Raw genomic sequence first — 12,314 nt, forward strand, 5'->3', positions numbered from 1 at the left:
GAATTGGAAGTTGACTTTTGGCTTGCCCTTGCTCAGTGCAAAAGTCGCACCAGTAATTGTTCCTTCTAATTCTTTTTTTTTTTAAATATTTTGTTTTAGATTAATCTTTTTGTATATCATCAGTGTAATTTTTTTTCCCAAGCCGGATTTGGGTTCATGCAAATGCGTAATAAGAGTATTTGAAATTTCAATATAAGTTTACACAAATAAACCTGTTAGCGTTAAAAAAAAATTCGACAGATAGCGATGGAAAGATTAATTATTTCTTGTTAAATAGTTAATAACATGAAACAAATGAATTACCATAATTCTGATTGGAACCCACAATTTAAAATAATATCTTAGTAGCCTAGAATTGTTTCAACCTCAAACATAGAATTTACTAATTGGATCCAATGATTGCTATTTTTTTTTCCAATGATTGGTAATTTATATATATATATATATATATATATATACCTTTCCCTCTCTCTCCTTTTTTTAAAAAAAAAAAATTCCCAAATGGCTATCAATTAGGTTGGCGGTTGAGTAGTTTTGTACCTACCCTAAGGCTCAAATTCATTATTGCGTAGCCTCTGCATCTTCCTAATAAATTTCCCTTTTTCAGTTTTTTTTTTTTGGAGTTTTGGTTTTTAAGCAATTTGCTATGGAAGTTCCTATTTGCAAGATTCAACCAAGGTTCAATTTTTCACTTGATCGAAACTCGTTTAATTGAACTGATGCTAGAATCACAAGAAAGAAGCCAAATAAAGAATGTAAAATAAGAATAGGCTTTTCTTCTACAATAAATCTACATTTTATCCTCTAGTTTTAATACCAATATTTTTCGAGTCATTAAAGCATGAAAATTAGGGATATTAATGTAGCAGTGGAACTAAATATTTTTTTATAGAAAAATATATTTTTTAATTGGGCAAAAATAGTTATAAGCAAAAATAAAATAGAAGTCAATGGCCCCAATTTCTTTAATATCTTAGCAGCAACAAACTTAAGCATCATGAACAGTGCTGAAGAGGACATGAAACATTTCCAAAAACCTGCAGGCTCTAAAAATACCTTTTATATCCTTTTAGTTGAAAAATAGAGAATATATGTTATGTATATTATTAAAGGGTACCAAAAAAAAGTTACCAATTGCCAACAAACAGCTGTTCTATCTTCTTTCTTTGGTGGTGTCAAATTACACTCATTTTCCTCAGTGTGGTGTCATCATGATTATAACATTCCAAAAGTTTTTATCACTTTGAGCAGCAAAAGAAAATATCAGAATTCTCTAATTTATTTTTCATTTTTGTTTAACTGATATATAGAGATCATGCCTGTTTCTTGCATAATATAATTTATAAATCAATAATAATATCCAGTTTGAAATCCAACCTCGAATACATAAAGTTAACAAAATAATAACATATTTAGAGTTCAAATATTAGAATTTAAATATATATATATATACATATATCTACCCTTATTTTTTAGTTACTTATGCATTGTTACTTGTTAGTAAAGATTTCAACCCCTCTCCTCTACAAAAAATTTTTTTAAAAAAAATTTCAACCATCTTCGAATTGTTTGTGACCACTTTTATCCAACAACATTTTTTTTACTACTAATATCCATTGCATTTTAAAATATTCCATCTTTGTTTTGTGAAGTAAAATACTTCATCTTTGGGACAAAAATGACAATTGGTTTGTTTGGATTGTAAATTATTCGAGATATTTTTACTGTAACACTTTTTGTGATGTGATGTATGTGAGATAAAAAGGTAATTGAAAATATAAAAAGATGTATTAAAAATTATAATGATGATGTAAGTAAATATATTTAAAAAAAATAATCAGCTGTCCAAACAAACCCAATATTAAGACTAAACAGATTGTGCATGCAAAAATAATTAAAGGCAGTAGTATCGCGCAAACTTCTTCGTGCTATGTCATCTGGGTGACGACAGCCCTTACGTAAGACTGACACTGCAAGCAAAACTCCAAAACAAGCAAATGAATGTTCTTGTGTAATTCCTTCTCCAACAAGAACATTAAAAATGAAAGTTCTTGTGCAATTTCTTCTTCAAGAAGATCCTTAAAAATGAAAGTTCTTGTGTAATTTCTTCTTCAACAAGAACCTTAAAAATCTATTTCAAAGCGTGTATTATTTCAAATAATTACTGTAGTATTTTTTAAGATGTGATGTATGTGAGATAAAAAGATAGTTAGGAATATAAAAAGGTGGATTGAAAAATGTGTTTATGATACAAGCGATATATTATTTGAAAAAATTTGTTATTCAAACAATTATAAACCTACAAAACTTGTTTCTTCTTCTTTTTTTATTTTTATTTTTTGGAGCAATAATTGAAAATATGTTTAGTCTTGCCTTGTTTGGATTGCTTGTTTCCGTCGGAAAATATTGTCGTTTTCCGTGATCACATTTCCCTATCACCTTTTTCCCTCACATATATCAAATCGCTACAGTATTTTTTCCATGAAAAATGACGGAAAATGCAATCCAAACACAAAAATCATAACAGAGATATTGATGCATTGTGGGATGTATACTATGAATATCTATTATACATATAGATAAAAAAAAGTTTGCATCTTGATTTTTTTTCTTTTGTTCATATTCATTTTGTTTGGAATTTAAAACATGAAATATGAGTACCTATTAAGATATCTGAAGAGAGAAATTTTTTGTTGCATTCCATGACCTCTTAAGCTCAACAATTTAGCTAACATGTCCAATGTTTGGCTTTCATTTAACTATGTCAAATCAATTTGAAATAGGTGTTTAATGGTCCTTTGACTATGTCTAATTTTACCTAGCATCGTCTGTTTTTGACTTAAAATACTCCTTTATGTTGTAATTAGCAAGTTAAACAAACAATCAATCAATTTAGTCACCATCATGACCCGACCACTTATACCTCAAATTGATACTGCGTGGGAATATTATAGTATGAATTTAACATTAAGATTCATGAATGTGTCAAAAAGTAAAAGACTTTCTTGCAATTAACTCACTCAAATACAAAAGTCATTCAAATACATCTAATCTTGCTATATACATCTCCTTAGAAAATAAACGTTGGTTCCCCATCATAGGTTATCCTCAAGTTTAAGAAAAGAAGGTGACAATAAATAAATCCAAGACGCGGATTAAGGTATAAATTGTTGCTGTCCAATCCTTCCCAACTAGCAAAACAGCTACTACTTATTAGAAAAAAGAAAAAAAAAATTTTTGATTGTATAAGACGTGAAGTGAATGCTGAAAAGAAAGGATTTAAGGGTCAAATTAATAATTAAATAATCATTTGCCCTGATAAATACGTTTATAAGAACTTCAAAAGTTACAAAGGTGAACCAAAAAAGGAGAGATACATTGGAGAATCGAACTAAAAAAATTTCACAATCACCTAATTTTTGTCTCTACCAATTTGAGCAGGATCATAAGAACAAAATTAAAAAATTAAACATATTTCGACTATTTTGAAAAAAAAAAAAAAAAAAAAAAAAAAGGAACCCCTCATGCTTGCCTGCAAACTGTATGGTCCCAGCAGCCTACTTGACACAAATTTATGTTATTATTGTTTTGTTGTTAGAAGCTCCTCTTCTCTGCAGAGACAAAACAGAGCTTCATCCGCATTGGGACTGCATGGGATTGAAAGCGCAGCGGCCAATGCAGATTCTGTTCATTCTTCTTTGGTTTCTGATTACTGACTTTTGCATCAGGAGGCAATCATATAATCCCAGAAAAGTCACTTTTACTTATTACAAAAAGTTTCCTTCCATAATTGACAAAATTTTTTGGTACCCAAACCACTACAAAGTGGCAGTTTGTACTTTGTAGGGATAAAAAAGTTATTTAAAGAAATTCTCTGTTTTTAGTATTTATTGCAATATTTTGTTGTGATGAATATATATAAATATATAGAAAAATATGATAAAAGTATAAAAATATATTAGTCAAAAAGCGTAAGTGACAAGGCGACCGGTTAAATTTTTCTTTGTTATACTTCTTTTTTTTTCATATATAAGATTTCGAACTCCGGATTTACAAATAGAAAAGTTTTTTGTTACTCGGGATCTGTTTGATTTTTCATACACACGTGTAATATACTTAAACAATTAAACGCGCTCGCATAACAAGTCTTTAGGTGACAGCGTACAAAAAATTAATTCATGTCGAAACTTTCCATTTTGGATTTGTGGTCATTAAGCAATTAACATTCTAAAGCTACTTTGTCATAGGGTACCTACCCACTACTTTTATGCTAATAAATAGTTCTCATTACCAATAAACCAAAAGAAAAACACCAAAAAAGAAAAAACAATTGTTTGTGAATGGATGGAGTCGGAATCCGTCCCTTCCATTGATGCATCTGAATTTACACTTCACTAATGCCGATTCCACACGTGACCCCCAACTCCCTCACTACTTTTACTAGGTCGGTACTCGCCATCAGGTCCCAATTGCTCTTTTTCTTTTGTTAGTACTTTAAAAATTGACAAATACGCGTAAAAGGTGAGTGAGGGAGCACAAACACGCGAACTACTGCGCAAAAAAACACTTGCCTCTTCATCTCATGTTGTTGTTCCTTTTTTTTTTTTTTTTAGTTTGTACTATAACTTTTGTTTTCGAATTTATTTACAAATTTAGCAAGCTTACAAATAAATGGTTTTTTTTTTTATTGAATGGTTCAATCTTTTGCTTCATTGGATATGAAGAGGATTATTGAAATCCTAGAATGCGAGAAAATCGTATAATTGTTTATGGATGTTTTCAAAAGAAGCATTGCTCTAAAGACTCATCTGAAAAAAAAAAGAATTTTATTAAAGGATATTATTATTACTATATGTTTCCTAAGAATTAAAAGGGCTCTTGAAAAGGGCAATCCAAATGTGGTTTATAGTTGTGTGCACTGGAATGGTTGTTTGAACTTATGCTACAAAATAAGTAAAATCATTGTAGAGTACTTTTGTGGATAATTCTTTGTATTAGAAAAAATGTAATTGAAAGATGTAAATCATAAATTTTTTAAAAGAGTATTTTTGGAAAATATATCATTCAGGAAATATAAAAACACTTTTAACGAGTATCTGATGCTCGTATTTTTCACACTTTTTTAACAAAGGACAAGAAAAGGTACTTTCTAGTTTCTCTAGAGCATTTTTTTTCTAGATAAAAAAATGAAAATTCTCAAAGAAAAAGGGAAACGAAAATGACCTAACATTGCCCACACACCATAGTTATTAAATACTTATCAAAAAGAACCAAAAACTATTACTACTAATTTCCTTTCTCTCTAGGAAAAAGCCACGTCAGCCTCCCCTTGGCTCATCCAACCACCGCCTGCCGTCCCTAACTAGCTGAGCTGTTCCTCACTGTGGCCTTCCCTTTGGCTTCCCGCACCAGAACCCCACACGGGCCACACCCCTCAGTTTTCACACACACTCACACACTTTTCTCTCTCAATTTCACCATCACTCTTCCATAAGGCCCTTTTCTTTTCTTCTTCAACTTTTCTTCTTCTACTCCACTAAACTTTAATTTCTATATATGTAAATATAAATATAATACTTAAAAAGGTATAAATAAATAAATAAAATACTATATATATATATAGATATTGAAGAGTAGTTATTATAGATTCACTACTCTGCTTCTTCTGGTAGTGAGGTTTTTCATTTTCTTTTTTCAAGAGAAAGGGGAAGAAAAATGCCTGCTTGGTGGGGGAAAAAATCCACAAAATCCAAAGACCCACAAAACAATTCACAGAATTCTTCAGGCAGCAACAACAACAAAGCAACTTCAATCAAGAATGACAAGAGAAGGGTTGGGAGAACAAAGGATCAAGGCAGTGATAATAGTCCTAGCAGCAAGGATAATAGGCCCAGGAGTTTTGATGAGGTTTCTGGGATAGATTTTGCAAGAACTTCTCCAAGAAAAAGCCCTGATTTTGGTGGTGGCTCATCTGGGTTTTCTGGGTTTGATTCATCTTCATCTTTGGATAGAGTTTATCCGCTTCCACGACCATCAGTTTCTTCAAATGATCAGAGTCATGGTGGTGGTGTTGGTGGGGTGGTTGGATTGGGTTTGGGATTGGGATCTGCCTCTCTTTCTGGTTCTAGTGTTAGCTCGTCTGCCTCCTCTGATGATCACTCCAATCTTGATCATGGTCAAATGGGTTTTTTCAGGTAGGAGAATGATAAAGATTTGATTTTTGGTTTTTGTTTTTTGTTTTTTCTTTTCTATTTTGTTGGTATTGTTCATAAGGCGTTTTCTCTGAAAACATTATTGGAGTTTTCGGTTGCTCTTTTTTTCGTTGATTGTTATTCAGTACTAGGAATTTATTGGTCAAAATCCAATTTTAGTCCAGCGATTTTAGGTTCAGAAGTGATTCTGAGGGTCTTGATTGTGTTTAATTATCAGAGGATGGAATTTTATGTTGGGACCTCGGTCAAATGAGAGGGGGGAAAAGCAGAAGATAATTTTCCACCTTTTTTCTGTTTGTAGATTTTTTTTTTTTTTAAGTTTTTTGGTTAATCAATTTTATTGCTTTTTGATACAGATGAAAGTTATGGAATAATAATCTCAGCTAAATTTTAACTTGGTTCTCTCTCTTTTGCGGCCTAAGGCGTTGACCTTGGGTGAGAGGAAGGTTGAAGCAGGCTGAGATTGCCATTGTTTTTCAATATCTTGTTTTTAGATTATTGGTTGGATTTTCGGTGATTTTCGTTGTTTTCTTGGCCTGCTGATTTTGCTGATTTTTGTTTCAACTACTCGGTATAATTTTCCTCTTAGATTTTTCTCTGCATAATTTCACGCCTTTGGAGAAGAACTCAAAACTTCAACAAGTCCTCCTTCTATAGCACAGGTTGATATTATCAACATGATCAGTTTTAAGGAGAGCAATATAGTGCTAAAAACTCACAAACAGTTGTCTGAGCAATATTTTCTACTGCTACCTGAGCTTAGTTGTTCCACGCTTGTGTTTCATTCTAGAGGACAAGGGGATGGAAAGTTAAGTCAGCTACCAAGTCCGGGCCCTGCATCAAGGGGAGGCACTACCACCACATCACCTCTTCATCCACGACTTTCCGGTTTAAGTTTGGATTCGCCCACAGGCAGACTGGAAGATGGGAGAGGTGAATGTCACCGGCTGCCACTTCCACCTGGTTCTCCAACTAGTCCTTCTGCATTGCCAATGCCAAGAACTTCTGGAGTGACTGAATGCTCAAGTAATAACTTGTCAAAATGGAAGAAAGGAAGACTTCTTGGAAGAGGCACTTTTGGGCATGTTTATGTTGGATTTAATAGGTAATGAAGCTCCACTGATGATATGATTAACAAGGACAAGATTTATTCATGTTCATTTTGACCTTTTATTTTTTCCTTGGAAAATATTAGGAATGAGTAAGGATGGGAGCTTTAAATTTGCATTCAGTTGGAAGTTAGACCATTGTTGCGTTTTTTCCTATGAACATGGGCTATATACGCTTGTATATCAAAAAGCTTGAAAATGATCAGTATAACTATTGAATAAATGAAATGATTTGTGTGGTCATACGGTAGTTGACTTGTGCCTTTTGGTGAAACTTACAGTGAGAATGGGCAAATGTGTGCAATAAAAGAAGTGCGAGTTGTTGCTGACGATCAGTCATCAAAAGAATGTCTCAAGCAATTAAACCAGGTGCCAATTAATTTGTTTTAAGTAATTATTTTCCAGCTACTGTAATCCCATAGTACTGCAGATTCCACATTACATTGCTTTGGTCAAAGTTCCTTTTGTATCTTGTGTTTGCTTCCCTGATGATATTTGGAATCACTGATGAATTTAACCCTGTCAACAGGAGATCATGTTGCTGAGTCAACTTTCACATCCAAACATTGTCCAATATATTGGAAGTGAGTTGGTATGAATAAGTATCTTTCGCTTCATATCCAATAACTTCGAGATTTGATTCTGGGTGCTTACTTGCACATGTAACTGTATTAACAGTCTTTTCTCAACGTGCCTGTTCTTTTGCTCAATGCTAATATTATGGCTGTCAAAATGTAGCATGCAGTGACTCAAATTTACTTTTCTTTAGGGTGAAGAAACATTGTCAGTTTACTTGGAGTATGTCTCTGGGGGTTCCATCCACAAATTACTGCAGGAATATGGACCATTCAGGGAGCCTGTTATTCAGAACTATGTTAGGCAAATCCTTTCTGGACTTGCCTATCTGCATGGAAGAAATACAGTGCACAGGTGATTCAATTTCTGCCTCAATATTGCTTGTCTGTACACCATGCTTGAAATTCCAGCTTTGTTGAAGGGTCCATCTTTTTTGCAGAGATATTAAAGGAGCGAACATATTAGTAGATCCTAATGGTGATGTTAAGCTTGCAGATTTTGGCATGGCCAAACATGTAAGTTTTACTGTTGTTTTTCGACTAAATACTTGTATGCAAGCTCAGCTGATTGGACACCTTGCTGTAAACCAGTTTAGCAAGTTGAATTTATGGTTGACTCTATTGACTGGTATAAGTGTGTATGCATCTTAGGAATTGATGGTGTACTATATAAATGAGCGATATCTAATTTACTTCTTGTCCTGTAAAGAAAAGATGTACAGCTGAAGACAAGCAGTCAATAGAGACAAGAAACACTTTTTTAGTGAAAAAATTAATCTAAAAACTCTTTGCCATTAGGAACATCTTATTAAACATTCCATTTTTATATTTAATATCTTTGCGTTCATTCTCTGCAAAACCACAAAAAGCATTTTTAGAATGCCAATTAAAAGTATAAAGTGAGCAACAGAATGGTGAACATGGGAGTAACAATGTTCATAATGATAACCAACTATAACGGGACCATATTTCTATTACCTCGATTACTTGATATATCCCCTAATTCTGTGTTACTTTCAAGCAGATAACGTCTGCTTCTTCGATGTTGTCCTTCAAAGGAAGTCCTTACTGGATGGCACCTGAGGTAACCTGCTCTACTTCTGCTGCTCCTCCTTCCTCCAGAACACAGTGATTTCACTGTGGATTTATCTTGTGGAATCCATAACTTCATATAACATTTTCTGCCTTCCTTCTCTGCTGCGTTATTTCTTATCAGCAAGAATTTGTCAAGAGTTCTTGACGTATGATTTTGCATAATTTCAGGTTGTTATGAACATAAATGGTTACAGCCTTGCAGTTGACATTTGGAGCTTAGGATGTACAGTTCTTGAAATGGCCACATTAAAACCACCTTGGAGCCAATATGAAGGGGTGCGGCACTTGACTTGTTTAGATATATCTTGGTCAAGTTGTTTTACTTTAGTTGTCATAGGCTAAGAGGTTTTCGTGTTATTTATTTAACAGGTAGCTGCAATATTTAAAATTGGAAACAGCAAAGATATGCCAGAAATTCCAGATCATCTGTCTAATGATGCAAAAAGTTTCATAAGGTCATGCTTGCAGCGGGAACCCAGTCAACGTCCCACAGCTGTACAACTATTAGAGCACCCTTTTGTTAGAGATCAAGCTATACCTAGAGTTTCAAATGTGAACATAACTAAGCAAGCCTTTCCTCAGGCCTTTGATGGAAGCCGCACTCCGGTAACCACTTCAGATTGCTTATTAACGTTGTTAAGTTATTCAATTCAATTTTTCACACATTAATTTATTTATTTATTTTGCTAAAATATCCATAATAGTTTTTCTGAGCCATGTTGACAAGATCTTGGTAGTGGTTAAAGAGAGTAGTTTGAGGCCAAATAAAGTTCCATTTTAAATGTCCAACTAGTAGATGTGCTGGTTGTCAAAGTACATGTCCAGCGGAATTTTTTTCCCACTGTTGATTGTACTCCATCTTGATGCCCTGATCCATGGAATGCTCGATTTGTGGTCTAACAGTAGGGTGGATTATACTGAGAGTGATGATAAGATAAGCTCCCTGGTTGTATTTTCCCTTCAATGCTTGTCAGTTTTTAAATATTCTTGTTCAGGCTTTTCCAACATATTTTAGTTACTCAGCATTTGATCGTACGTCAGACGCTCAAGGAGTAAAATATGTGTTTATATCTCCTCGAGAGTTTGAAAGCTGTTATTGCTCCAAACTCGTGTCATCTTCTGTCTTTTCTGTCTAATAAGACAATCATCAGTTTTTCGCTAAGTGCTCCATTTTTCTTTTGAAATCAGACTGCCCTTGAATTGCGTGGAAGCCGAAGCAATATTAGTCCTGAAGATTATACATCAAGACAAGTTCTCACTGTCTCAAGAGTAAATATCAGCCCAAGGTACTCACTGCAGTCCTGGAATGTCGTGCTATTTAGTCCCTTTCCGATGAAGTTTAATGTCTGAATAACATTTATTTTTCTGATGTCCATAGGGAAAATGCAAGAACAATAACATCCTTACCAGTATCTCCATGTTCAAGTCCATTACGTCAAAATGGTGGATCATATAGGAGTTTTCTTTCTCCTACACACCCATCTTATGCTTTTGCTGGTCAAAGCACATATACATCAAACGATTACTCGATGTTCCCCATGAGGCCTAACTCAAGAAACATTCTTGAGCCATGGAATGAAGCCCCTCAATTTAGAGCTCAGACACCTGGTAGAACGATAAGAACGCGACCGATTTTGTAGAATTGCGCGCAACCAGAGACTTTTGCCTTCCTAAGCATGCCCGATGCAGTCAAGAATGTGCGTCTTGGAAAGGGAAGAGGTTGGGGAGTCTCTCATATGAATTGGTTAGTGGAATGAGAGAATTGTAGTTTTGGGAGTTGTTTGTATCTCTATCACTGATAGCAAAGTTAAAGAACATATATTGGGGTGCCAGGACCTTTCGTCTGCAGGGTGGGGATAGTGATGATTCAACAATCTTTTGTTCTTGAATACAATGTAAATAAAAGGCCGCTATAGTGTTTAATCTCTGTTGTATATTCCTCTCTCGAGCCATATTAAATTGCTGGCTGAAATTTCTTGTACGGATCCCTTTGACATAGTTTTCATCATAGGGTCAGAATGAGAGATGGATACTTTCTTTGCCTTTTTGATGTGTAGCTCAATTTATCGTCAGGCCATTCTAGAGCCTTGGCCCATTAGGTCCTTAATGTAAATTTCAGGGGCGAAAACAGAAAGTAAAACAAAAGCAAATGAACTGAACCAAATCAAACCGGAGTAGCACAGTTGTAAATTGCACTCAGATCCTCTTGTTTATAACCAGGGCAATGTCTGCAATGACACAGTTGTTTGCATCTTTTGGATAAGGATGTCAATAGGATCCCATGAACTGGGTTCTGGCAAGTCCAATCCGAACTCAGAACATAAATGGGGCTTTCGGATTCGAGTTTAGGTTAAAACGCACAACTTCATCTTTTAATATGAGTTTTGAGTTTATATCAAGCTCGACCTAAGCTCCTGATTAAGTATATTATTATATATAATATATTAATATTTATGAATTATTATAAATATATATATAATGATATATATATACACAGACACACACACACACACATATATATATACATGTGATAATAACAGAAACCTCTTTTGAGATTTCTCCTAATATCACTTGGCACCTCTGAACTTTTAAAAATATCGCTTACCTCCCCAAGCAATTGTAAAAAGACTATATTAATCCTCACTTGATATATGATTCACATATCAAATAAATAGAACTCAAAAAGTAAAAAAAAAAAAAAAGATACAAAAATCACTTTCTTCTCTTTCTCCCTTCTCCTTTCTCCAACATTTTCTTACTCTTTGTTTTGGATGACTATGCAATTTTTTATTTGTAAATTATAGTAAATTGATTTTTCTTTATATTTTACTTTTGAGTTATTTTTTATAATGATCAGTACAATTTAAAGGTTTGGGCATGAGTTGAGAAGAAGTTGAAAAAAAATATAATGTTCATAAGAAATTAGTTTTGAATATATAGAGTTAAATTGATGCTAGTATATTTCTTTATAAATATTTTTTGTTTTTAAAATTTGTATTTTTATGGACTATAGCATTATGATGTAGAAGTACTACTAGAGATTATTTTTAAGTGATCTTTTTATTAGAGTAAATAAAGTGACTTTGGAGTATTTTTATTTAGCAAGTAAAAGGTACTTTAGAATTTTTAAAATTTTATTACACAAATAATAAAAAAAAGAGAGGTAAGTGATATTTTTAAAATCTTAGAGGTGTTAGGTGATATTGAAAGAAACTTCAGGGGAGGTTTCTGACAATTACACTTAAATACTCTCTAAAATTAAAAATTACAGTCACCTCCCTTTGATGGACACATTTGATAAATATTGCAGCCCCTATCAGTAA

General features: G+C 33.4%; 1 protein-coding gene across 1 annotated transcript; it reads left to right on the forward strand.

Moving 5' to 3' along the window:
• The first annotated feature begins 5,649 nt into the window (after positions 1-5,649).
• On the forward strand, positions 5,650-11,039 carry LOC113778079 (mitogen-activated protein kinase kinase kinase 3). Its single transcript, XM_027323347.1, has 11 exons — positions 5,650-6,194; positions 7,003-7,317; positions 7,603-7,690; positions 7,851-7,913; positions 8,091-8,251; positions 8,337-8,412; positions 8,921-8,980; positions 9,160-9,267; positions 9,361-9,597; positions 10,180-10,277; positions 10,370-11,039. The coding sequence occupies exons 1-11, from the start codon at positions 5,716-5,718 to the stop codon at positions 10,629-10,631; spliced, it is 1,947 nt and encodes a 648-aa protein (XP_027179148.1). The 5' UTR covers positions 5,650-5,715; the 3' UTR covers positions 10,632-11,039.
• Positions 11,040-12,314: the final 1,275 nt, after the last annotated feature.

The sequence above is a fragment of the Coffea eugenioides genome, chromosome 7 (assembly GCF_003713205.1).
Source record: "Coffea eugenioides isolate CCC68of chromosome 7, Ceug_1.0, whole genome shotgun sequence".
NCBI classification, from domain to species: domain Eukaryota; kingdom Viridiplantae; phylum Streptophyta; class Magnoliopsida; order Gentianales; family Rubiaceae; genus Coffea; species Coffea eugenioides.